The sequence below is a fragment of the Megalopta genalis genome, chromosome 10 (genome assembly GCF_051020955.1).
Source record: "Megalopta genalis isolate 19385.01 chromosome 10, iyMegGena1_principal, whole genome shotgun sequence".
NCBI lineage: Eukaryota > Metazoa > Arthropoda > Insecta > Hymenoptera > Halictidae > Megalopta > Megalopta genalis.
In genome coordinates, this window is record NC_135022.1 from 17,417,501 (window position 1) to 17,442,586 (window position 25,086).

Consider the following 25,086-nt stretch of genomic DNA (forward strand, 5'->3'; position numbering starts at 1 on the left):
TTTAATTTGTCTGCAAACGTGCAAATAAATGCTAAAAAATTGAGGGTTCCCTTATCCTCCAAACTCATGCTGTTCAAAGGGACGGACAAACATCTTTTTGCAAACTTGTATCGAGCTTTTGGTTTTTTATATTTTGGAGATAATAAATAATATTTTAATTATTGAAATTTTATTTCAGGTCGCTCGCAACCCCACGATGTAACTTATGTGGAAGAATAGAAAGGGAGTCGTTCTAATTTTACATTTTATTTTAAATAATTTTTAGTAGAGAAGTCTTGTTTCAGCTGTGTTTGTCGGCGAGGCGATAACGACCCTCATGGGGATTTAAAAAATGCTTGGTTCGACTCTTTCTGTCCGATAACAAAGTTACCGAGTTTCAGCCAACTGAGCATGAATTAACGAGTTAACGAATTGATAGATCATGCAGTAGGATTTGCAACTATGCTTATTGAGAACATATAGAATTTTCATGAATGATTTCAGATTGCCAAAATAGCAACAAAGCTACGTTCAAAATATCAACGTACTATCTTTCTTCCGTAGCTAAGAAGAAAATTTTGAAGAATGGAAAGTTGGTTTCATGAACCAAAATGTTCTCTCGATTCTAACAATGACCGCAAGATAAGGGTTCGAAACTGACGATAGTAGTTCTTTCTGTAAACCCATTGATTAGGGTTATCGACAAAGGGCGAGCCGGTTGATTCCAGTTTTCACGCTATGAAAACATTGATTTGCATTGCCCGCGGCGGACCTTCGCGTGTATATAGGATCGACGATCTCGTTTATCGATCAGTGACGTATCCAGTTAGTCGGCAGCCCCGCCGACCCCTCGATGCTCGACCAATAACAGTCCCCACTCACGATTCTTCGCGCAAGTGACGATTAAACGTCAACTGTTGCATAATTCCTTCTTACGTTAGCTTTCACAAAACTCGCGAACGTTCTCATTCGAGCTGGAACATGAAATCTTTCTCGAACCCTGAAATGTCACCGGTATTTCCATCCCTCCGCCACAGCGGATTCGCTTTGATCCTTTCATTTAGGTAATGAATCTTTTTTGCTCGCGGTCACCGCGACGACAAATAGAACCGGCGATCCCTCAAAGTGTCGATGTTCCCTAAATTTAAGTGGTTCTCGTAATTAAAAGAAAAATACCGGATTACGGGCCGTCTTTCCTGCCTTCTCGCGAGAATTGTATCTACGCGTCATGCTCTAAATTGATAGCGAACGCGTTCGCCACCAGCGTTGCTTGTTCGCGAGAGTCCAAATTAATTTGCGAACCTTTTATCATAGCAAAATTGTCTTCGTCGAGTCTCGCCCGATATTTTGTTCTCGCAAGCATTCTAAATTGTTCCGATATTTTAGCGGCTCGTGTGTTACGAAGAAAGATTTCCGGACAATGCGATTTTACTCAAAGTTGAAACACATGGCGCAACATTTCGATCACGAGCGAACAGAAATATTCCTTCCACGTGTCAAGTATCTCGCGAAGAAGGTACACTTACGTTGCAACAGTTGCAACACTTCTCGAAACGAACGCAGCCAGCGAGCGTGTTAACCATGTTAAATTATGCATAAGAGACGGAGGTATTCGAACAGCCACCTGTACACACATTACAGATCAATAAGGCCAGACGCTAAAGACAACAACGCAAACAGCCCCTTCACCGAACATCCACGAAATCCCGAAGTCGAAATAATAAGAATCTGAATTTCCCAGGTTCGCGTAACACGTGAGAATTTACTATTTATTAAACAACCGGCTGAATAGGGGCGTTACGTAACCCGAGCAGAGCAGCTTTCAAGCCTCGCGCGCGTAGCGAGTGCTGCTTCTATTCAGGCCGGGTCTCGGGCGTTGGAATTTTTCCGCGCAACAGTGTTATTTCGTTCGATCTAGAATAGCAGCTTTGAGAACGATGTAGCAACGAGGGTTGGACCGTTCGCGGCTGTTCCTTTCCTTCGTCTCTCCTTCGCGCTGACTTTTTCCGAATCTCGGGCGTACCTTGTTCGACCGTAGATTGACCTTTCCGCCGCAGCGTGCGCAGCACCGGATGCTGCAGTAGTTGCAGGTGTGGCCGGCGCCGGCGGCGAACTTGGTTTTCATGCATATGTGACACGTGGCATGCAGCTCCACTCCCGCCTTCTTGTACAACTCCGAGCAGGCCCGTATCGTGTCCTCGAGGACCTTCACCTCGTTCTGCTTTCGTCTGCGGACAAACAACGAGCAATGATTACCCTCGCCGGCTGAAAACACGGGGAAAAGTTCGCGGTGAACGAAGCGGCCGCCGATATTTCAACTAATAAACCCGGAGAACCCGAGCACCATGCAACCACCGCGAAGCTCTTCGCTTCGGGACGCTTCGAATTACTTGGAACGTCGCGAGCGAGCGAGCCAGGGAAACCTCTGAGGGCGAACCTCTCTCAAATTAAACGGAGAGGAGAAACTTTTTGGGCTCGGCCACTTTTATTGCCGGCGAATCACGCTGTCGGCCACCCCACCGCCGACCTTTCCTTTGGAGAACGCCGGGGAAACGTTTGACGAGGCCAAGAACGTTGACTCGGACGCTCAAACCTGCCGCCGATCGCTGCAAACTTTGAAATCACTCGGATTTCCGCGAACTTCTGCCGGAACTCTTGGCTTCCGAGCCGACTAAATAGATGCAATTGTTTCGTGTTCGCCGGGATTGTTTATGCGAAAGGATAAGCTTCCTTTGAGACGGTTCAAGCCATCGAACAATTTCGTGTAGACTATATGTGTTTACATACATTTATGGTTTTCAAATGACTGAAAATTGCGATACAGATTTTCTGCGTTTGCTGCAGGATACAAGGGTCACTTAGAAATTTCTCTCTGTTGTAATTTTCGAAAATCTCTGAGCATACGAATAAGCATAATGCACATTCAATTTTCTGTCCCTAAGGACAATGGAAAGCAACATATCCGATTAAAAGGTGATGTAAATACTGCTTCTTATTGCAATGGTTTTATCACATTTTAATCAATATTTCACATGTCACTGACTCGTTGAGACTCTTTGATAAAATCATAACTCACAGAGTGATTGCAAATTGTCAAAAGATTTATCATAGATAGACGACAAATCTTTATGCAAAATTTCCCTAAGCTACTTACTAAAAAAAAAACGAACCAAAAATATTCAATATAAAATCTGTTACAATGTATTTTTCCTACTGGAAAATTCTTTCAGATCAGAATAAAATGAAAATACTGTGAATATTAATGAATATAGATGTTCCTTTATCATTGTAAACTCGTGTACGTCGTAAATCCATAACAATCCGTAGTCTAAAACAAACGAACCCAGTAAATCGATGAAACTTTTTCACCGACTAGAAACATTCATTTGAAATTCCCGAGAGACTTTGGAAAATGTCCATGCACACGTTGTCAAGTATTTGGCCAGCACGGTCGCGAGGAAAAAGTAAAATAATAAGCCCCGCGACGCGGCGTTTCAACTTCAGACTCCGGAGGGTCTGTTGTCCGGCCACATCGAGATTTTTGTGCAAATTGCGGCTACCGCGCGCTCCACCGCCGGTTCCAGTTTCATCTGTCCCCCAATATGATTTCGTTTAGGACGCAGGTACTTAATCCGGCCGACGTGGCGTAAGTAATTCGTTGCACGGTGACTGAAACCGTTGCCACTCGTCCGCCAGTCGAGGGACGAGCGAGCCATTTCACGTTCAAGAGTCTACCTCCGGCAGCTCTAACATCCTTTCGACTTCTATTAAATGGACTGTACAACGATCGGACGGCTGGTCGACGGGGAACGACAATTATATTCACGACGAAAAAAATCCCTCGCAGGGACAGGGAGCCCGAGGAGCGAAACAAGCGGTGTTTCGCATCCGTGCAGAGACCCTGGAGTGTCTTATTAACGCGCTTCTGAAGTCCCCGTGGCTAATTAATAAAAGACACGCCGCAGTCCTAAATCTCGGCGCTTGTTCTGCCGGAGAAACACCGATTTCTCTGCTGCGAAAAAACATCCGTCCAAGTTTTAAACCTAAACCCGAGGTTAACTCATTCGATCGAGCCCGGGGAAATCTGTGCCAGCAATTTTCGAGCCAAAGGTCGGAGTACTGGAGGCTGTTTCCCTGTATAAAACGCAGATTTGTATGCGGAGCCAATCGAGGCCTCGAAAGGTCAACACCAGAGATCGTATTTATTTCTCGCCGGTCCTTGGAAGGGAATAAGCGGCGGAGCATTCGTTAATTAGCGGCTGGAAGATAGGATTGTGAGCGGCCGGAGCCGGGGAGCCGGTCACGCTTTGATACCGGGGAAAGTCAATTTATCGGCGGGGTAATTGAACTGGAATGGAATGTGACCGATGCCATCGATTTATTCTAGCCGCCGCCGCCGCCGCCGTCGCCGGCTTAGGACATTTCTACGTCTTTCGCCTGGCCAGCGAAACTTGAACGCATCTGCCACCTTTCCAGACTTTCGCGTATCGATCGCCTACGAACGAAGATCGCGTCTAATTAGAGAACCTCCGGCGATCGCGAGCTCGGTAGCCTCGAAACTTTCGCGAAGAAATTGTTCCAGCGTTCCATCAACATCGACACGGTCTCTCATCAAGGATCAAAAGCCGGGCGAAGCTGATGAGCTTGAGGATAATTTTTTTTTTTAAGGGGACACAATCCACGCCTCTGCACTCGGGGATTCGTTTTTCCCGGACATTATAGCTGGCCTCGTCAAAGAAACTGGAGCTCTAATTGCGCGGAACACGTTCGCCGTCGGAGTCGGGCCGGGAGCTGCCGCCAAGGGGATTCGTAAACAATGTTAACCGAGGTAATCACAGGGGAAAGGACACCGCGAGAAGGTCCAGGCACCCGCGATTTCTAAGCCAAGTAGGTTAGCGTCGGTGCACGGGGGAAACGGGAGGAATGTGGGAACACTTGGCACGGGTCTAGAGCTCTCCGACCGGAAGTCTCGGTCTCTAGGTCGCGTGTACGGAACTTCCCAAGCTATAACTGAAGGGTTGTTGGCACCGGCAGGTTCAAACTTCCAGCCCTGGAACACAGGAAGCGACCAGAACGGGCTGGATTCCTTCTGATCGTTATCTACCCGGCCACCCCAACGGCAGATGGAACTTCCTACCGCGAGAGGGTAGTTACCCAAGGTGTTTCGTAACGTATGGACGTCGCGTTGCCGATCAATTATGCTTGCCGGTGTGTGGATGTTATGATTACGGATCTTCGTGCAAACCAGACTCTCGTTCTTCCTCGAACAGTTTAAACGGGAGATGAGAATAATACGCCGTTGTTCGTAAGTTCTTTTAGCTTTCTGTTGCAAAGTTCGATCCACAAAGTTTTGTCTAGTTACAACGTGGTGTAAAAAGTCTTGTTTTGTATTCCGTATTGTGACGAGGACATTGTAATTGCAGGTTGGCGAACGTACAGTTCGCAACGGTGTTGAGAAAGTTAATATATTGTGTACCATTAAGTAACCAAGAAAGTTACCGTTTTAATCGATAGCACGATGCATACGTGATACACAAAGTGGATCAAACAATAGTCATTTCTGGTTTCTACTACGTTTCACCAACGATCTAACTTTCCTATTCCCTTTTCCGCAACGCTCTAACAACTTTCCGTCCACTTTTTATAGAAAGTTTCGCTTCTGGTATCGAAAACTGTTTCAACTCGTGAACGGCTCGATTACGACGATCGCGCTTTTAATTGATACGGCGCGCGTGTATGTGCTGTTTAATAATGGCAACGCCTACAGGGTTGTTCCTAATCCGGGACTATTGAGATATCGGAAGAACCAATCAATTATATTTGTCACATTGTTGAAAGCTAGGGAACAATGATCGTTGAGCAACGCTTAAGATGCTGAAATAGAGCGTTTCTGCATCCGCAGAAACGGTACAGGATGTTCCGGAGGAAATTGTCGCGTAAATAGCAAGAAATGACGAGGATCGACGAAGGTCGTCGTTACCTTTCTAATTCAATTTTTGGTGAGTAGAGAGGCGAGACCCGTAGTCGGCGAAAGAGAACCCGCGCGGCCCTATTAACCGCGGCGGGTCGGATGAAGTTCGCGGCGGAAATTTGCATCGAACAGTCGCAAAGCGGTAACCTAAATCTTGAGTTTGCCGATCGCGAGACAAAGGTCGCGGCGGCGGCATGTCACAATGTACACCGTGTCCGCCTACGTTCCTCTAATTACTTTACCAATAATCGGCCGCGGGTGCACGCGAGCACCGATCGAGAGAGAGCGAGAAAGAGCTCGGCTTCTCGGCGTTCGCTCGGTATCCGTCACGCGAGAAAAAAATAATATACACGCGTATACATCGAAAAAAAAATATATATATATACGTATGTATATAAATATATACATATATATATGTACACGGCAGTCCGTGACAAAGGGGCGGATCAAAAGCGGAGAACCGAGCGGAGAAATGTAGGTTACTTAACGAACACCTCGGTGATTTCGCGCGCGCGAGACGCCTCTGTCCTGCAAAATCCGGGCCGGTCTCGGGCTGGGCGCTACGCTTTTCACGCGAGCCTTCCTCTCTCTCTCTCTCTCTCCCACTGTCTCCCTCTCTCTCTTTTTCTCTCCTCGGCCGATCGACAAAGAATTCTTCTTATCCGCGATGCGTCGGAGCTTCCGACAGCTCGGTATTTTTCCGCCCCTGCGCCGGAACCGTTCGTCATTGTGCGACTCGCAGGATTTCGCGCCGAGAGGAATCGACCGGCGAGAATAAATGTCATTCTCGGAAAGGAGATCCTTGGGAATACGGGGTGATTTCTCGTCCGGAGAGCCCCGTGGAACGTAATATTCCTCCCAGGGAGAGGGAACATTCCTCCGAGAGATTCTTCCAAGAATTATTCCTGACGCTATGCGAACAGTGTCCGCCTCCGCGACCAGTTAACGCGTTCAGACCTGGATTGCGCTTCCAGAAATAAATCCGAACTATAGGTTATCAGAAATGTGTTCCGCGTCGGTCTCAGAAGCTGCCGGGGGCTCAGACTGATTTTGAGAAATGCCCTGGGCCGAATCTGCCATTGTACAACTTGGTCTTTAAAATAACTGAGAGAACATACGACTCTACTCACGACCATAGGGCACATGTATCTCCATATGAAATCTCAATCTCGTTTTATGCTAACCACGATGAAAATTACGAACGCGGTCTACTAAACATGGAGATCGTTCATTCCTTTAGAAATCGTCGTAAAATTGTATTCTTCTGCTGAGAATGTAGGTAAGTTACTGTAATTGTACTTTACACGTTTCATTTTCTTCGCGTGTTGTTTAAATAGAACACTTTTATAAAATGCATAATTCAACAAAGAATATCAAAATGTATAAGTTTCTTAACAAGTTTTGACGAGTACAGTCGTCACGAAGAAATGGCAACATTTTTTGTGTCATGGACAGAAGCTGCTAACTGATTAAAATGAATGTGGACACTCGATAGATCTCTGACATTCGATCAAAGCACCAGGAGCACGTATAAAGTAAGACCGGATGTTGGAAAGCGACGACTTCTTTTCAGACTTCGGCACCAAAAATATGAAGATTCCTTTCGGAAGAAGGTGTTAAATGGCCAGCTGACGAAGCGATTGTTGCCGAGAGGCTCGTATTAATTTGTGGGCGGTTTTGATCGTGGAAGGACGCGTGAATCCCTTTGGATTCAGCGGCGCCGGCTCTGCACGCGTGCACAAAATAGCCTCGGCACGCAGGGATTGAAAGGTTACCGTCTATTTTTACCGGAATCGCCTTCCGATACGCGAGCGGGACACAGCTCTATAGGAGAACTAAAATTACCGCTTGATATCAAAGGGTTCGCGTCGCTCGGCGACTGGTCTTGTCGTCCTTCGGCGTCGCGCAGGACGCGGGGTTGCCTCGCCGAGGAGCCTGGAAGTTTCCCGCGGAGCTGGTGAAACGCGGGGTACCCTCTATATTTCACCATCCAAGAATTTACCGTGCCAATCCAGCCTCTTTTACACTCCATCCACGGGCCGTAGCCTGCATACCCTATGCATACCCTATGCAACTGCAGCAGCTCGTTACCGAGCCACGTCAAGCTTGCCGCCACGCTGCCTTGCATTTTACATGCGTCCCTACACGTACTTGTCGTCCACATTACACGATCTCGCATCGGTATGGCGAAGCACGCTTTCCTCATTACTCTATCTCCGTTTCGTCCCACTCAGTCCGACGCTGTTCGCCCTCTCCGTCTATCGTTCCCTCGATCCAACGCGTCCCCGACCCCCTTGCGTCTCCCTTTACCACCCCCTCGGACGGCCGCGGTCTTTGTCTCTCTCTCTCTCTCTCTCTCTCTCTCTCTCTCTCTTTCTCCCGGCCGGGGCTTGCTTTCTCACGTCCCCGTGTTCCATCAGCGACAACCTATCAATAAAACGCCTTCCTCGGAAGAACAGCGCCCATTTTCCTCGGCGTCGCCTAGCCTAGCCTCGCCTATGCACCCCTACCTCCGGCAACCGTAATTGCATGCGAATAGAGAAGCTGTCGCATCCGTCACCCACCCCCGGCTCGGCCAGGTGCAACGACGCTTTTAGAACCCACGGTCGCTGATCCGGAGAAATCATCTATCTAGCTATCCGACTGACTCGAATAGGGAAATGCGGTGCTCTGATCCGGGGCCACGAAAGCTGGCAAAAGTGATGCCCGTGGCTTCGAGACACCGCCGGGAGGATGGCAATGTACAGCCAAGAGGATCAACGCGGTGTCTCGTGTGCTTATACAATGCGGCAGGGTGTCCCTCAAAGAGGTTGCAAATCGTTTTTCAAAGTTCGAAGTTTCGAAAGTAGCGGATCGATGGAAATCGGGGCGCGTCTATTAACAGAATGGATTCCCAAGAACGGGACCGAGGAGCGATTGCAACGAACGACGGAGGCCTCCCGGCAAGAAAACGAATCTTGAATACGGAACGCGTCTCGAACTATGTTCTTGAAGTTTCTAATTGCTCGGGGAGTTGTCAAGGCCGTTGGACCTAGGCGATTGAATCGACAGTTCGGTGGCACGGCGAACGAATTCGTGCCTTCGGAACGACGACGATCGTTAAGCTGCCGGAGCTTGATCATCGCTGGCAGGGCTTTAGACGACGGATTCTCATTTCGCGGCGCGAACCAGCCAGGATAATCGTCCGCGACGATGTGTGCGCGACGATGAATACCTAAATAGGAGAAGATGCGGCGGGTATATAAAGCGGTCAAGGACTAGCCGAGCAGGTGAATCCAGAAAATACATGGAACGCGTTCGCGGCGGCAATTTGCTGGGCAAGAAATACGTGTGCCGGATCGATCTCGGATATCGTTTCCTCCGTTCAGTAATTCCGATCGCCGACGCGTGACCCGTTCGTCCACATTTCGTGGGCTCCGACTCTCTCTCTCTCTCTCTCTCTCTCTCTCTCTCTCTCTCTCTCTCTCTCTCTCTGCCGTCTGACCATTGAGGTCTCGTACTACTGGCCGACGCGACCGCTCTCTGACTTTGCGTCGCTTACTTATTCATTCTCTTGGGAAGCCACGAGCCCGGAGTCCTTGGTCGCAAAGGCCTTTCCACTACTGTTTACAAACTGCAAAAGTTTTTGTTCCCAGTCGACCCGCGGTAAATTCTCGTCGATATTACGTTAACGAGAAATGAGAACGATCTGTTTGATCGTGACTGTTGACTCCGATCGTCGGCTAGCCGAGATTAGAGAAACAAACGATAACCAGACTGCGGATACAAGGTACATACATACGAATTCGTTGAATTTGAACATTATTGTAAGAGGATATAAATATCTGTTTGGATACCGAATTACACAAAGGAGACGCTATCTCGAAGTTAAAACATGGAAGATCGTAGATTTTCACGCGCATTCGAAACTCGGGGACAAGAAATGTTTATCGAAAATTGATCGAAACCTTTGTTTCGTTGCAAATGCACCAACTTCCACAGTCTGGCTACAATCGCGACCGATTCGGAATAAATTCGAACAAGCCACTCGTGCATGAAAAAGTACGAAAACAGTCGGCATTGCAAATCAACGGAAAATCTTCGGAAATAGATTAAAAGCAAATATAGAACGTGAAAGGTAAATGTCGATGAAAAACGCGCGACAAAATAGAAGGTTCAAAGTTGTTCAATGTTGTAATCGTAAAATAGTTTGCATTCGAGTATCGCGCACAGGTTAAAATCGGCCGGTGCATATCGCAATTGCGAGAGGTATTATCAGGTACGCACCTCATAATCTCATTCTCCTTCTCCTCCTCCTGCCTCTGCCTTATCATAACCTCCTCGATGGTGCTCCTCTCCTCGGGGGTGAGGTGCGACATATCAGGTACAGCCGCCATCACGGACGTAAGATAGGAACGTGCACGGGAAGGTCTAATCGCGAGAAGTTTAGCGCGACGCGCGGGCCGGCGCACCACCGACGACGCCGCCGATGAGATGCCGCGACGAGGTTCGCTCGCCGCGCGGCAACGCTCCTTCCTACGGGATATCGCGTCCTTTCTACGACTACGGGAATGCTGCGTGGTACGGAGGGAGTCATCCGACACCTGGTAATCGTACCAGCTGGCCGCGACAACACGGTGTGCCCTCCTCCGCTGGACCGAGGTCTGGTCGTGTCCGGTGTTGCTTTTTCGTGCGTTCCTTTGATCGGTGCTCGGAGCTGGCGCACCTGTCCGCGCGACTGGTATCACGGGGGACTGTCTGTCGGTCGACGGCAACGACGACGATGATGACGATCACGATGATAACGTTCACGATGAGTACGAGGCTCGGCTGTCCGACGCGGAGCACGGTGGGCTTTATCGTTCGCGCGTTATCGTCGCCGGAGGAGGAGGAGGAGGAGGAGGAGAGGCTGGCTGCTCTCATGCGATGGTTCAGCTTCGCCGTGGCATCGACGCGACGCTGGCCGATGATGATGATGCCGCTGCTGGCTCCGTGATCGTCGTCCCCGTCGGCGTCCTTGTCGTCGGTGTCTCTCGTCGTACGATTACCACTGGCCGCATCTGTATGACAAATCATGTTCACAGGCTGTGTGGAGGTCCTCGCATTCTCTCTTCCGTCCTCGTGGCACGTCCTCCGCTCAAAGCCAGCTTCATGGAACGGCGCTCGGCTGTGCCCGGGTGTTCCTCGAAAGCGACCTTCGACGAGGTTCCTCCTCGCGTCCCCGATATGATGATGGCGGCGGCGGCTGCGGCGGCGGCGACGGCGGCGTCGGCGGCGTCGGCGTCGGTGGCGGCGAGGTTAGGACGCGCGCAACCTCCTACTCTCTCTCGCTGCCACGAAGTACGCGTGCACTCGCAGAGAGCACCCACACCCCCGCGTCGCCCCGAACTCCGTTTACCAGCCGATTCCCCCCGGTTTTGTTTACCCGACACGCCGTTTCCTTCTCTCCCGCTGGCCCCTTCTTCTCTTCTTCCTTCTTCGGGCTCGTTCTTTGGTCAGCCCGTGCTCGTTCCCGTCTCCGTGCCCGTGCCCGTGCCCCGATCCGTGGCGGCACACACTCGGGAACGTCAGCCGAGTTCCGAGGTTTCGAGCGAGCCAGCGGCCCAGTTCACGAATACATCGATTGAAAAGGAAAACGGGTCACGCGCGCGGGTGACTCCGACGTTGCTGCGCTCGTTTCTGCCGTACACACCGACTGGTCCCGGGTTCTTGAACTTTGCAGGGGGGACACACACCGCCTCTCTGGTACACACTTCCGACACACGCACACACACAGCACCCCAGGGCCCCCCAGGTGGAACGCTTGCCTCGCCGAGGCTTCCGCGCGGCCGAGCGATCGGACCAGATGGGTCCACCTAACCCTGACCAATCCCGGAACGCTGTGGCAATGGCTACGTGGTCGTGTTCCTGCGGGTTGTCGCTCGGCTTCTTTTTCGGAATCTCATCGATTCCGGGGAAAACGGGTCACAGGGTATATGCTCTCCTTATTTATATTGTAGGTAAGAAAACACCCCTCCTCTTGCTGCTGCTGCTGCTGCTGCTGCTGCTGCGGTGTGGGATCGACGCGGACGATCGAACTCGTCTCGGCTGGAGGAGATATCGGATCGATCCAAGCGCCTCGGAAGTGTCCAGTTCGTCCACAGTTTGTCGCGATGATTCTTCCGGACGTTCGCTAGCTACCGAACGGACTCATTCGACGGCCGGGTGCCCGTGCACTCGCGCTTAGATCACCCGCCACGTATGCGTGTGCCTCGGTCCCGGACGATATTTAACGCCACAAGTACTCGTTACTGGCCGCGATTCACGTGGCGGCCGACACAACGATGGCGCTTTTCGACGTCTCTGCAGCGACCGCGACACCCACACAATCAATCGCCCTAGACCGGATCGTTCCACACCCACGAGAGAGCCGTTTTCCCAGCTGACCGGCTGTCCTCGAGGTTCTCCGAGACGTACGAGCACCACCGTCGATCAAGGAGAGCCCGTGTGTCAGCTGCTCGGCCTCGTCCTTCGATCTCTCGGGCGATCCTAGCTCCCGAGGAGTATGGATCCTCACGGTTTTCGTCAGGTTAACAAACAGCCAGTTACTCTCTCTCTGTGTTATCGCGAGCGACTCTCTCTCCCTTTCTGTCTTCTCTCTTTCTATCCCTTTCTTTCTTTCTCTCTCACTCACTCTTTCTCTCGCTCGCTCGCTCTCTCTTACTCTCTTACTCTCTTACTCTCTCTCTCTCTCTCTTTCTCTCGCTCGTTCTCTCTGTCCGTCTTTCTCTCTGCGGCGGCGGCTGCCCAATATCCCTCTCTCGCACTGATTACACACGCGTGCACCAGAACAACGGGGCCCGAGTGGTCGACTATGGCCGAACGAACGATACTCCTTCACTTCCGTGTTTCCAGCGTTTCCCTTCTGTACGCTCGACGCAAGAACAACACACGAATGAGCTTATTCCACACCCCTAGCGCGCTTATGTCCGTCAACGCTCCGCGATTGGTACTACTCTCACTGACGGTTCGGCCTCTCCGTCATTCTCCCGTTCCCTACGGTCTCTCTCTCCTTCTCTAACCACCCCGTGCCCGGCCCCCCCGCCCCCGTTCGGTTCCGCACCCCGTCGCCGCCCGCCGCCGTTCGCCTACATCTTTCTCCCTCTACCCCGGCTTCTATATCTGGTCCTATCTACCTCGCCCTTCCCTCGGCACGACGTCTACCTTCCCTCTCTTTCTCTTTCTCCACGCCTGGCTCGCCACCACGGCTCTCTCTGCGCCACCGACCCTCTCTCCTCCTCCTCGGCAACGGGCTGAAACGAGACAACCGGTCCGCGAAGGGGGCTAATTTCCGGCCGCGAATCGACTTCCTGTTCGAATCCACCGCGCGATGGATCCCGGAGCCCTGGCCCCAGGCGAGAGAACCCGTGTGCCACGGCTATCGTTTCGGTCCGGCCACCATCGACGACCATCAACAAACGAAAATAATCTAACCGAGGTACCGGAGAGTCCGAGCCTTTCGACGCGCGGAAGACACCCTTCTCCTCCTCTGTCTGTCTCCCTCCCTCTTTTCAGTCCACGACCGCAGTTGCGCGAACCGCTAACCCTCCCACCGTCCCCTGTTTGTCCATTACGGACCACCACCCTACTCGCCTGCACGAATTCTGGTTTCTCGTGGACGTGCCAGGACCTAGGTAGGGGAGATAGACGTCCGAGAGGACGCTGGTCGGCCACCGCGCAGTCCCGTGGATTTTTCCACGTACCCGCTACCGTGTCTCTCCGGTTTCAGGGTAGAGGGTAGCTTAGGCGACAGCCGGAGGAGCACGGCGTCGCGGGTGCCGGCCGAGAATCGGCGTCCAGATGCATCGAGAAGGCGCCCATTCATGCGGTCTTAATAAATAATGGGATGCGGCGTACATCCGAACCAATAAGGACCACAAGCCGCACTTACGTCATGGAAAACCCCGTATTGATCGAGCTATAGGCCAATGGGGTTCACCGCCGCAACGGTGCCACTTGTCTCGTTCTGGCGGCGAATTCGAACGCTATCGAGCGGCCGCCCCTGTCCGCTGAACCCGGGAAACTATGAACTATCCGGTTCGTTGTACCGGCGATGCTCGTCGAATCGTTTGCTTCTTTGATAGCGGCCAACGGTATTTAGTTTATTGGCAAACACGCCGGGAACCCGTGGACCGTTTCGTTACGCTGTTCCGGGACGTTAACCGTAACAGTCGACGACATCGGCGAAGTTTGCCAGAGTTGGTACGCTGCCCGAAATTCGCCCCGACGAGTTTTGGACCGGGCTACCAGATCCGCAGTTCAACCAGCGCTCGTAAAAACTTCTGTACCGCCGAATTCCTGTCCGCGATGTAAATTTCGCGCGACGCCCCCGCCTACGTCCGAAATTAGAAGCAACCCTAGCGAGAGATAAGGAAAGTTTGAATGAAAAATCGGGGACAGGGAGCTGGCAATCTGGATTGATCGCGGGTGTCTGGCTTCGTGGAAAAATAAAAACCGCTCGCTTTGACTGATGATCTGACGCGGTCGGTAATGGTCATATGTTCAGCTTCGCAAATGAATTAGGCGTGAAATTTATTCGTTCCAGTAGTAAAAGCACGATATCGCCGTGACGGATCAGTAGAATTGGTCTGCTCTAGATCAGACCGCCCGGATCTACTTGCTGAAAGCAGTATGCGTCTGTACTTGTCAGACATCAGAGTCATGAAAAACAACGTAGTTTCTACTAACATAAATGAAAGTTTGTTTAATCGTTCCGGTAGAGTGAAGATAGAGACAGTAATATCGACGTCTATCCGATCAGACAACGTTCCGAACACAAATATCTAATGTCGCAAACTAATTTTAATTCGTAAATAGATTCTTCCGTTTAAGAAATTTTATTTTAATTTTTCCAACTGTGCTCGCCCATTAAACGACGATCGATCAACGGCAATAATATTAAAATAGTCCTGCCAACCACTGCCGCCAGTAGACTCTGCCAACCTGTTTCGTGTATCCGTTTTTATGATACACAATGTACGGGCACGCATGATTAATGATGCCTGGGGCAAAGCCAGAGATGCTCGGTGCTCGGGTTTTACAGACCCTCGGTATCACATTTGAATTAATGTTAAGCGAGACGGCATTAATATCAATTAATTATTTCTTGCAACGTGACGAGTACATTCCACTGTGAAATCATAAATAATATATATTTGTCTCCTTGAACGTGAACCTGACTTTGATTCTGGTTCTACATACAATTGGTTGTACAGCTTTTTAGTAGAAAATCAAATTTACAAAGTAGTGTTATCTTACACGCTGCAATGGTATTCAGGTACATCCACCTATACGATTGCGTTTTATTATTTTAATTACATTAAAATAAAAAAAAACGTATTAAATCATACAAAATCAAACGATGTGCGATACGTATATGTACAATTAGTCTTTAAGAGTATTGCGCAATTAAATATTAATGCTTGTGGTGTAACCGAATGTTATGTTAACTTAAGATAAGGATCGTAATTAACAAAATTTTGGCACGATATAATGGCGCGACATTCGGTAGCAAAATTCTATATAAATAAGACACTAGAATAAAATTATCTACACAGTGCTATAAATCAGTAATAAGATTTCAGCACAAGGACAATTTTTCTAATATTTAATTTCAGACGTATTTCATTAATCGTTGAACAGCATTGTGATCTTGAATCATCAGAATTTGTGATATCATATTTACATGAGCTAATATTATTTACAACTGTATTGATTATGCATCTGGTATGTAACTGTAATCATTTTTATCGTATTGGTCCTATTTTAAATAAATTATAATTCATTTCATTTCGCTCTTATAGAGCCGTTCATATTACATACATCAACGTGTGTGTAATATGAATTATAATATCGTATACGGTGTTTGATGTTTTATACCTTCAACCGATCAAACAAATTTATCATAAGTTATCATAAACTGTGAAAATCGGTGTAGTATAACTTATGTGTACAACAACGTAAAAAATTTCATTACATTTTGTTTCATATCCCTTACGACGTATAAATTTGTGTATAATTTTTCTTTAAAATGTGCAATGTGATAACGATAAAAAGTATAATTAAAAAAGGGAGAACGTTCAAAAAATGTCTACGATATTTACTCCACGTAATGGCATAACCCGTAGGAGATAGTGTATCAATTCAGTCAAAATTGTATCAAAACCATGTAAATTCTATCAAGTGACCATGTACTAGGTATTTACCTACGTAAAAATTAGTTCTCTATATAAATTTAAAACATTTCTGTTTATCGTGCGGTATCCTCGTTTTGAACAATATCGAGTCAGCTCGATACTGAGTATTTAAGAGAGGCATATATCCAAAAACCTGAAATAATAAATTAATATTCCCACATTTCTACAAAAAAATCATGCTGTTCCACTTATTGATACTCAAAAATTACAAATCAAAATAAAAAATGTACTTACAAAATTTTCAAATTATTCCACCACATTATTAGAAAGTACTCACCTGAGAGAAGAAATTAATGCACTTGTGTCTCTCTTGGAAATGGGTATCGTCCTCCGACAGAGAAACTGGACAGCCAGGACATCTGAAAGTCCAACGTGATGTGACCTGAAAATACAGAAAACCGTGAAATTATTTATCAATAATAATAATAAGTGTGGAACATATCGTATGATAATATTTCATTAACCTTAACGGGTGGTTTCCTTGTGATGTGAGATATGAGGAAATTCATAGCAATGTCCTCACAATTCATGTATTCGTCAACCTTATCTCGTATGGCCTGCGGTAGCCAATGAGTGTACAGATATGTGTAATGTTTATGAATGAACGCGGCTCCAGTCAAGACCATTGATAACTCGCATGAGTAATTAGAATTATAGTTCCAAGCATTATGATAATTCTGGTCCCATGCGTGGAAGCGACCGGGAAAGCCAACTACACGATCCCGATGTTCTCTCCACACTCTGCAGATATCAAAATCATAATCACCTTGACTTCGTAAAGCCAAATAACAAGAACTTTAAATGAATTACCTGAATCCAAACATAATTTCGTCGTGTCTTAAATGTGCATCATCGTCCACTGAAAGAACAGCTTCTGTTTCGATAGCATCGAATGGCAAGAACCTATTGTTTAAACTATTTCTCGACGCCTTTATGACCTGTACAAAAGAAATTTTCATTCATGAATGGAGATAGTCGTTCTTATGGAATATCAAAGCTTACATGAATTGGAACTCCAATATCCGGCCACTTTAAATCTTCCATTGGTGGTTTTGGACTGTTCCATACCACGAGAACTTTATTTAAGTATGGCAATCCATAAAGTCGTGCCAAGGAGTTAATCAGGACCTGTTCTCGTTCGTAACTTAACATCACGATTGTAAACTGTTCTCTTGGATAGTTTCCACCTAAAGCTTCACTGAATTCTTTACCTGCACCGCCTGCGCCTTTGCCAATTGGTCTGAATCCCACTTCAGATCCTACAATTTATACAAGCCCAATGAAAGTTTTCTCCTGCAACAGGTACAACGCTTTATTTACCAAGAAATTTGGCGTCGCTGGGAAGAACAGTATCGAACGGCAGCTGCGGGTACAAATAAAATGGATCCACCCAATCGTTCCAGATTTCATGGCCTTGAAGTAATATGGTGGTGTAATTTCTCTTGAAAGCAGGGGACGGGTAAGGTGGTTCCAAAGGACCCAAACTTTCTTCCGCTTCTGGCTCAGCGATGATGGCATCAGACTTTAAAGGCTGAGGAAATGTAAAACAATTAGAGACACCGAAAGATTAGACACTGTCACTGTAACCCTTACCACGAAGCTTTCGTTGAAGACACTTGGACTGGCAGTTTGTGGAGCTGGCAATGGAGGTATACCAAGTCGATCTCTGATAACTGCAACAATAGTATCTACTGCACCCTGTGCTGTGCTTAGATATCGTTCCCATATTAGCCTGCCTTGTCTACGCATACTCAAAAGATCAGTGTCGGGTACGGCGCGCAGCAGGAAGTGCATTTCGGTTACTCTAGCCTTGGGTAAAAAGATGGCAGCTCTACGCCAACTAATTACCTCGCTGTAACTTAATACTATTTGATCGCCGCCTAAGAACACTGGAATAGATCCCGATCGCAATGCCTCGTATAGTCTAGCTTGCATATAAGACGTAGTTACAAAAGAAGCGTTACTAGGTGCTAGAATTAAGGCAAATGTAGAGTCTCTTAAGATTGCTTTCCTAGACGAATCAGTTCCACAAAGAGACCAATCCAGAATCTCGACGAGACTTTTTTTCTCTGAAGCTGGTATGCACTCAAACTGGATAAAGAATTTATCCAAGGTCATTCCTGTACTCATTTCCTTGAGATGTTGAATAATGAAAGTATCAAGATTATTCTCATCGACTGATAATCTCTCTAAATCTACGTCGGCATCGTCTATTTGATTCGACATGGTCGCTGTTCTCGAAGATCTCATTTCTCCTTGAAAGGACAACAAATATTTTCTTCTTGCTGGCAACATTTGAGCACACTCCTGCCAAACATCGCCACCTGGAGGTCCCAAAATGGGTGGAACAACTAAATCGAAACCTTCATTAAATTGATTTCTATAAAACGTTGATTGCACTATTATAGCTCGGCCAGTATCTACACCGCTAAAAATATTTCCAGATTCTACCGACAGATCTCTACGTGCGAGGTTCAATAAAATGTGATTTCTGCCATCTCCGCCCCAATAAGGAAGTCCGTGCAATTTTTTTATGTCTATGAGGTTCCTGTGTTTCTTGTCCTTTTGTTGACTCGAATGGATTTCTCCTATCAGTAGTATGTATATACAAGCTTCAGCTGCATTTGCAGTAAGATGTGGATTGTATCCTATTAAGCAAACACATATACCTTAGCTTGCAATGTACAGAAATATTAATAATCACATGACTGCATACCTAGTGTTTGTTTTATGGTGGTTTTTAAAAATCCGTCGACATCCCACCCTAGATTTATTACAGAGTATTGATCTGGATCATATAAATAGACTGGAAATCCACTTGTTAATGCACAGCGGCTGTGATCAAAGCAATTATACATTCTGCAGGAATGTGATGTAGGACTAGGTAATACTACAGGAACAGAATCCATTAGTATACGCTTAGGAGGTGCCAATTCCGGTGTGTTCCTCTCTACAGCTTCCCTCTGAGCTACTTGTGCCTGCTCTACACTGATTTTCAGACGGTCAAGATCTGTTTGCTGATGGAGCAGCTCTTGTTTCAATTCATCTATCTTTTGAGTTAAACTATTGATCTCCACCTGAAGCCTCTGTCTCTTGGCACTCAGATCTCTAAGCTCATTATTTACAGAAACTTTAATACGTAGTAGCTCTTCAATTCTCATTTTCAGCTGAGAAGCTTTCATAGAAGTAAAGTCTTCGAAAGCTTCCAATGTGGAAAATGTTCGATAAATGTCTCTGTCTGGTGAATCAGATTCTACCTATAATACAAAACATATTTTAACGGTATGCATGAATTATGTATAAATGTTTAAACGTAATAAGCACCTTTGATAAGTAGTAATGAGTAAATAATGGTACAATAAATAAGACTGCAGAAGTTAGCATAATGATTCTGGACAACTTAATATGCGTTATCCAATGCCGGAGCTCTCTTCCGCTTCCATTTTGATGGTATAATGGAATGAATTCGAACATGCTTCCCCCCATTGCAACTATTACAATAGACTGTTACGCATGATTACTCAAACCTCAAGCCTGTGAGATTGATTCGTAATCAATTGGTACATTTCTATAAGAATAAGAAGAGATCAATTAAGGGATCAATTTAAAAAACTATGTAATTATAAAGATAATAAAGCATTCCTCACCGATAACATACATAATAACCGGATAATTTCGATTGGCATCGTCAACGATTAACCTCACAAAGAAATCATTCTTCACTCATTTTCCTGGCAATCATAATTAGCGTTCACTACGGATGTAGTATTATTAAAAAGGACTTGACGAATTCGTTTTGTTTGGTGTACACACTTTCAATAAGATCCGCGTCGATCGAAATACAGAATGATAGTTGTCAAAATTGCGGTAACATCGCATCCATTCCATGGACAACATTTAGGTTAACAATTTAGAAACAACATCTATGTCACTATTGTTACACTTACGTATTGACGTTTATTCGTTCGACTGGCAGCATATTATGACCTTGCAATTTCACAGTGTGATTATTTATTTGTGTTGGTCTAGGATTCACGATAACATGCTGTTGTTGTTGTCCCAGTGTAGCTTCGATATCACGATCATTGTCAACTGAACAACACGTAAAAAAAGAAGTCTGCGTTGATGCCACTGACGACCGAACTGAATTTCGCGATGCTCTGGATGATTACATACTTCGTTTTTTAACCAGCCCCGCGGTAAAACGCGCGGCCCGAGAAATTAAACGTGTGCCGTTTCAAAAAACCCGCGACATTGTCCTCGAAATAGTTTTCCTTTGACAACGTCTGGTGGCATTGCTCCTAGCTCCGCTGCTGGTGTCTATTTGCATTTCTCGGAGCCTTCGCAGAACGTGCGCATGTTCATGTCAAGTGCAGTGCAAAGGAAATAATATTTTGGCTTTCGGGGGCCTAAAATTAGCTAAAATGGTGAGCCCATCGCGAATTTCTGTGCTGTATTTGTGCAACCATCTTCGCAGATTAATCTCCAAATACGTAACACCGTCTTTCGGCAGGCGTTAATGAGAAAGTAACGGAAACGTTCGAATAACCTATCGGATTTGGATGTTAACGATTCTTTTTGCACGAAATACAAATCGGTTTGTTGTTATACATTCTAACTAGACAATATTAGAAGATAATACTGTACTATATTGTTGAGTGTCTGTAAAATGCAGCAGTGACACACGAAAATCGTCGAATTTGGAGATGTTCGTCTGATAGAATTGTACGCAAAGTATCGTAACGTTTGTACACGTAACGAAGTCTTGTTTGTTTGTATATCTTCTTCGAGGTCTACGTCAGTGTAACGAAAACCCTGAGACTATGTATAAATAGGTTTGTGTTGAGAAGTTCTGACCAAGATGGTGTGCAAACGAAAAATGAATTATAATTTTTTGTCACTGACCGTGTCATATTCGTGTCAAGGTTTTGTTGTACTGAAGTTTGGTATTTAATTCTCATTGCAGAATAAGTTAAAGGTCTCACAAAGAGACAAAGTAAAGAAATTCATCACTTGTACACAAACTGGAGAACAAACAGCAATATATTGTTTAGCACAGAATGATTGGAAGCTAGATCTGGCGAGTGACAACTATTTTCAAAATCCTGAGGCTTATTATAAAGAGCCAAGAATTTCTGTGGACAAAAAGAAATTGGAAATATTGTACAGTCGATATCAAGGTAAATATGAAACATTTTGAATTATTAGTATGTAAATCAATATTGTTATATAAATTTTCTCTAATATCGTGAATTTTTATATCTTATTGTAATCTGGTGATCAATATAGATCCAAATGAACCAGACAAGATCACCGCAGATGGAATAATGAAATTTTTAGACGATCTGGGTTTAAACCCTGAAAGTAAATTAGTATTAATCATTGCTTGGAAATTCAGAGCAGAAACTCAGTGTGAATTTACAAAAGACGAATTTATGAATGGCATGATGGATTTAGGGTAATTTAAACAAAAATTATTATGTTTTTCTCTTTTGTACAGTATATCAGAATTAATGTTACATGACATATAAAATAAAAAATAATTGAAATTATTCTTTCAGTGTGGACAGTATAGATAAATTAAAAGCTCGTTTAAGTAGTTTAGAAAATGAATTAAGAGATCCTCACAAATTTAAGGATTTTTATCATTTTACATTCAATTATGCAAAAAATCCAGGACAGAAAGGTTTAGACCTCGATATGGCAATTGCTTATTGGAATATTGTATTAGATGACAAATTCAAGTTCCTGCAATTATGGTGTCAATTTTTACAGGTAGAAATTTGAAAAGAATTATTAACAATCACTAAAAAATCACAGCATAGACAGAAATTCTTAAATATGTTTAATACTGTTTTCTAGGAACACCATAAGAGATCAATTCCAAAAGACACGTGGAATTTATTATTAGATTTTGCGCTTATGATCAATCCTGATATGAGTAATTATGACGAAGAGGGAGCTTGGCCTGTATTGATAGATGATTTTGTAGAGTGGGCACAACCTCGAGTTCATCAGAAAAAAGCTTTACTTATTCAATTATAAAATTGTTTAATCATGTGATACTTGAACATATTTTTTTGATAAAGCATCATCATTTTACTTTGTGTACAGAAAATATGTCAGTGAGGCAAAAGAATGTTATAATTATTAGAGTCAATCGTATTGTATAATAACCTTGTAATGTAAAAAAAAATTCTGCTTAAAATGAAAAGAATATTACTTTCTTACATGTAAAAGTTAAATATAATTAAATCGTTGTAAATCCAAATTACATGAATTTTAAAGCTTTACAACACTATTGTAAGTTTAAATTTACAATATTATACATCCATCTGTACAAAGTAATATGATGTATAATCAGTTTATTCTTCAAAAAAGGAGCAAAAAGAGATATAGTAACAGGTTGCTCAATTACGAATGGTATTTGCAAACAGTAGAAAAAATCACTCATTGTGTTCCTTCCCAAGGATCTTGAACGAAAAATTCTGAAAAAAATTTGTTTCTACTTTTTTGTAGATAGTTATTTCTAAAAATTACGTTATTGAAAATTGTTATTAAATAAATTTTACGACATACATAACACTTGTAACATATATACAAAAAACACGAAGAGAAAAACAAATCTGTATTTTAAACGTAACGAAACTTTGGCACTGCTATACTTATCTTTTCATAGCAAAAGATTTGTTTCTGTTTTACTGCTACAGAGAAATATTTATATTGTAATTCTGAGAATACTATAGATGTTAGGAAAAATAAATTAAGAATTTTTTTACAAGTTTAAATTATGGGTTTCATTTATGATTGTTGCAAATGAGACGGTCTGTTTTTTAATAAACTAAAATAACATGATATTTTGAGCTTGTGATTACGACACAAAATTTCATACAGAATCAATTTCATTTTCTTGTTATCATTTCATTTGACAAAGTACAACGTGTGATTAATGCTTGTGTAGTTTTAGTCAAATACACAGTGAATTTTCGAAGTTACTAATCGCTTTAATTTATATATGACACAAAGAGATTAAGGAAATATAATGTAAAGATGCAAAAGATAAAGATATATATGTATCTGAACATTTTAGATAATGTTTAAGAAATCAAAAACAATTATGTGCACGTAGGTATAATGGCGTACCTTGGTGCAAAGTAGAAAATTAGTAACACAAAGATGCGTCGTCCATAAATTTCGGATTATATTTTATAAAAGAATTGTAATAGATAAAGTGAAAAAGGTTCTGATTAAGCTATCCATTATAAAACAAGTCCAATTTATCGTCGTCAAAAGTACGTTTATGCAATGCAATAAAATAATCCATGATCATAAATATTATACTTGATTTAAATAATACTCTATAGTATACGTTTTGAAGTTCAAGGTGCAGTTGTTTGTTGTTTTAGCATTGCGTAAACAAAAAATTGTAATAGTTTTAGAAAGAGATTGTACATAATGTAAATAAATTTATCAGTCTTAATCTACAGAAGCTATTTAATTAAAAGACATGTTCCACAAATATTAAACCACAGCAATAACTGCTAAGTGAAGAAATTCTTTCTCTCTGGCCCTACTAAAAAAATATAGTTGTCTATTTACTTAAGTTTTGCCATTTTTTTATTTTAATCTATTACATAGTTTATATGGAATTCATATATGTATGCAGAAACCAATTAAATGATCTTATTGGATGTGATGATTACAGTAACTGCCACAGGAGTAATTAAGATTACATCCACAGCATTTATTGTCTTTAGGATATAAGAAAGCTAGTTCATACTGCTCCGATTTCATATTATAACATTGATTTAATATATCTTCGATATACCACTTGCATAGATATTTTAATTTGTCTATAGATGTCTACATTATTTTTTAATTATTAATTTGTAAAATATTTTAACATTAAAAATTTATTTTTCTATGAAGATTTACCTGCGCAAGAACTAATCCTCTAGTTGGCCTTGTATTCATTTGATGATTGTGGGAATCAAAAAATGTTACCTATAGAGAATAATTTTTATAATTACAGTACTGCAAATAGTGATTCTTACTATAGTGAAATCTTACAATATTAGTATTTTCTTGAAATATGAATAATACTGTACGGCCACATGTAATTAGAAACATGAATAAGTTATTGGATTTTGGAGATGCATACCATTTGTGTAAAAAGTTACTTATATTTTTATATAAGCCTCTCTCAATTCTTTCATGAAACACTTGAAAGGTCTGTAAAGCATAAAGAAGATTGTAAAATTATGTAAAATAAAATATCGGATGAGTGATAATATTATAGTATTCGTTATAAAAATATTTTGATCACTGTATTAAACTAGATAAAAATGTACATTAAACGTATACCCATTCTTTCATTATAATTAATTTATTGCCACCATGTCTTAATGCTTCCTCTATACTGAGATATGGGTGAGCAACTAATCCATTTTTAACAATCCGTGCATGAGTAGCATTACCTTCTATCATAGCCTTGGCTATGTAATTACTAATTTCAGGATTTGATTCTATATCACGTATGAAAAATCCTGCTTCAGATATTCGTTGTGCAACAAGAAGACAAATCAGGGTACATGCTTGACTGACTACAAATTTCATTAATAAAAGATATTAGACATGAATAAATCAGGGGAGATAAATTTATTACTTTTTTGTCCTGGTGGATATCGACTTTGTGCAAAATCTTCATCATACCAGTATACAGTGACATTATTAACATATTCTTTTATAAACGAGGGGCTGTTAAAGTCAGATAGCGATGACGACAAGGACATAACTCCTTGTGCAACTTTTTAGTAAAAGTGTTCTATGGTACTTCTAAATTTTGTGTTCGAAAGCATTTTTTATGAAAAATTGGACATGATTAGGTTGCTTTTAAAAAATTTTTTGAAATTTGTTGCAACG

General features: G+C 43.8%; 4 protein-coding genes across 21 annotated transcripts in view; 1 reads left to right on the plus strand and 3 right to left on the minus strand.

The window, feature by feature from the left end:
- Positions 1-10,350, minus strand: part of Rim (Rab3 interacting molecule) — a 103,870-nt gene extending 93,520 nt beyond the window's left edge. For all 16 annotated transcript variants that reach the window (XM_076524742.1, XM_076524736.1, XM_076524745.1 and 13 more), the window contains exons 1-2: positions 10,217-10,350; positions 2,003-2,207 (exon numbers count right to left, since the gene is read on the minus strand). In XM_076524742.1, the coding sequence (XP_076380857.1) occupies positions 2,003-2,207; positions 10,217-10,326 (315 nt within the window). In that variant the 5' untranslated portion in view covers positions 10,327-10,350. The remainder of the gene's footprint in view (positions 1-2,002; positions 2,208-10,216) is intronic.
- A 4,749-nt stretch (positions 10,351-15,099) lies between these two features.
- LOC143258720 (exostosin-3-like) lies at positions 15,100-20,249 on the minus strand. Of its 3 annotated transcripts, XM_033469483.2 has the most exons (11): positions 20,112-20,249; positions 19,812-19,895; positions 19,489-19,732; positions 18,881-19,421; positions 17,758-18,812; positions 17,485-17,695; positions 17,167-17,423; positions 16,975-17,102; positions 16,629-16,905; positions 16,442-16,546; positions 15,100-16,297 (listed from the first exon to the last, which is right to left on the minus strand). In XM_033469483.2, exons 3-11 carry the CDS (start codon positions 19,648-19,650, stop codon positions 16,193-16,195), a joined length of 2,841 nt encoding a protein of 946 aa, XP_033325374.1. In that variant the 5' UTR covers positions 19,651-19,732; positions 19,812-19,895; positions 20,112-20,249; the 3' UTR covers positions 15,100-16,192. The 3 variants fall into 3 exon arrangements, with proteins under 3 accessions (XP_033325374.1, XP_076380866.1, XP_033325373.1); XM_076524751.1 differs by having other exon boundaries at positions 19,823-20,226; XM_033469482.2 differs by having other exon boundaries at positions 19,812-20,226.
- Positions 20,250-20,436: 187 nt separating this feature from the next.
- On the plus strand, positions 20,437-23,644 carry SCCRO (defective in cullin neddylation 1 domain containing SCCRO). Its single transcript, XM_033469487.2, has 5 exons — positions 20,437-20,591; positions 21,131-21,344; positions 21,454-21,622; positions 21,726-21,939; positions 22,027-23,644. The coding sequence occupies exons 1-5, from the start codon at positions 20,589-20,591 to the stop codon at positions 22,207-22,209; spliced, it is 783 nt and encodes a 260-aa protein (XP_033325378.1). The 5' UTR covers positions 20,437-20,588; the 3' UTR covers positions 22,210-23,644.
- Positions 23,645-23,758: 114 nt separating this feature from the next.
- Positions 23,759-25,060, minus strand: LOC117219925 (uncharacterized). The gene is made up of 5 exons (XM_076524752.1): positions 24,830-25,060; positions 24,529-24,767; positions 24,235-24,396; positions 24,100-24,168; positions 23,759-24,027 (listed from the first exon to the last, which is right to left on the minus strand). The coding sequence occupies exons 1-5, from the start codon at positions 24,954-24,956 to the stop codon at positions 23,848-23,850; spliced, it is 777 nt and encodes a 258-aa protein (XP_076380867.1). The 5' UTR covers positions 24,957-25,060; the 3' UTR covers positions 23,759-23,847.
- Positions 25,061-25,086: the final 26 nt, after the last annotated feature.

What these genes read in the sequence shown, in the direction of transcription:
- LOC143258720 (XM_033469483.2), bottom strand. Translation starts at nt 19,650, where the DNA reads ATGGGGGGAAGCATGTTCGAATTCATTCCATTATACCATCAAAATGGA. An exon ending in GAAATTATGTTTGGATTCAG is followed by an intron (nt 16,906 to 16,974) that starts GTAATTCATTTA and finishes TGATATCTGCAG; the next exon opens with AGTGTGGAGAGAACATCGGG. An exon ending in GCATTAATTTCTTCTCTCAG is followed by an intron (nt 16,298 to 16,441) that starts GTGAGTACTTTC and finishes TTATTATTTCAG; the next exon opens with GTTTTTGGATATATGCCTCT.
- SCCRO (XM_033469487.2), top strand. An exon ending in ATTGTACAGTCGATATCAAG is followed by an intron (nt 21,345 to 21,453) that starts GTAAATATGAAA and finishes TGATCAATATAG; the next exon opens with ATCCAAATGAACCAGACAAG. An exon ending in AATGGCATGATGGATTTAGG is followed by an intron (nt 21,623 to 21,725) that starts GTAATTTAAACA and finishes TTATTCTTTCAG; the next exon opens with TGTGGACAGTATAGATAAAT.
- LOC117219925 (XM_076524752.1), bottom strand. Translation starts at nt 24,956, where the DNA reads ATGTCCTTGTCGTCATCGCTATCTGACTTTAACAGCCCCTCGTTTATA. An exon ending in ATATCCACCAGGACAAAAAA is followed by an intron (nt 24,768 to 24,829) that starts GTAATAAATTTA and finishes TGAAATTTGTAG; the next exon opens with TCAGTCAAGCATGTACCCTG. An exon ending in TAATTATAATGAAAGAATGG is followed by an intron (nt 24,397 to 24,528) that starts GTATACGTTTAA and finishes TATGCTTTACAG; the next exon opens with ACCTTTCAAGTGTTTCATGA.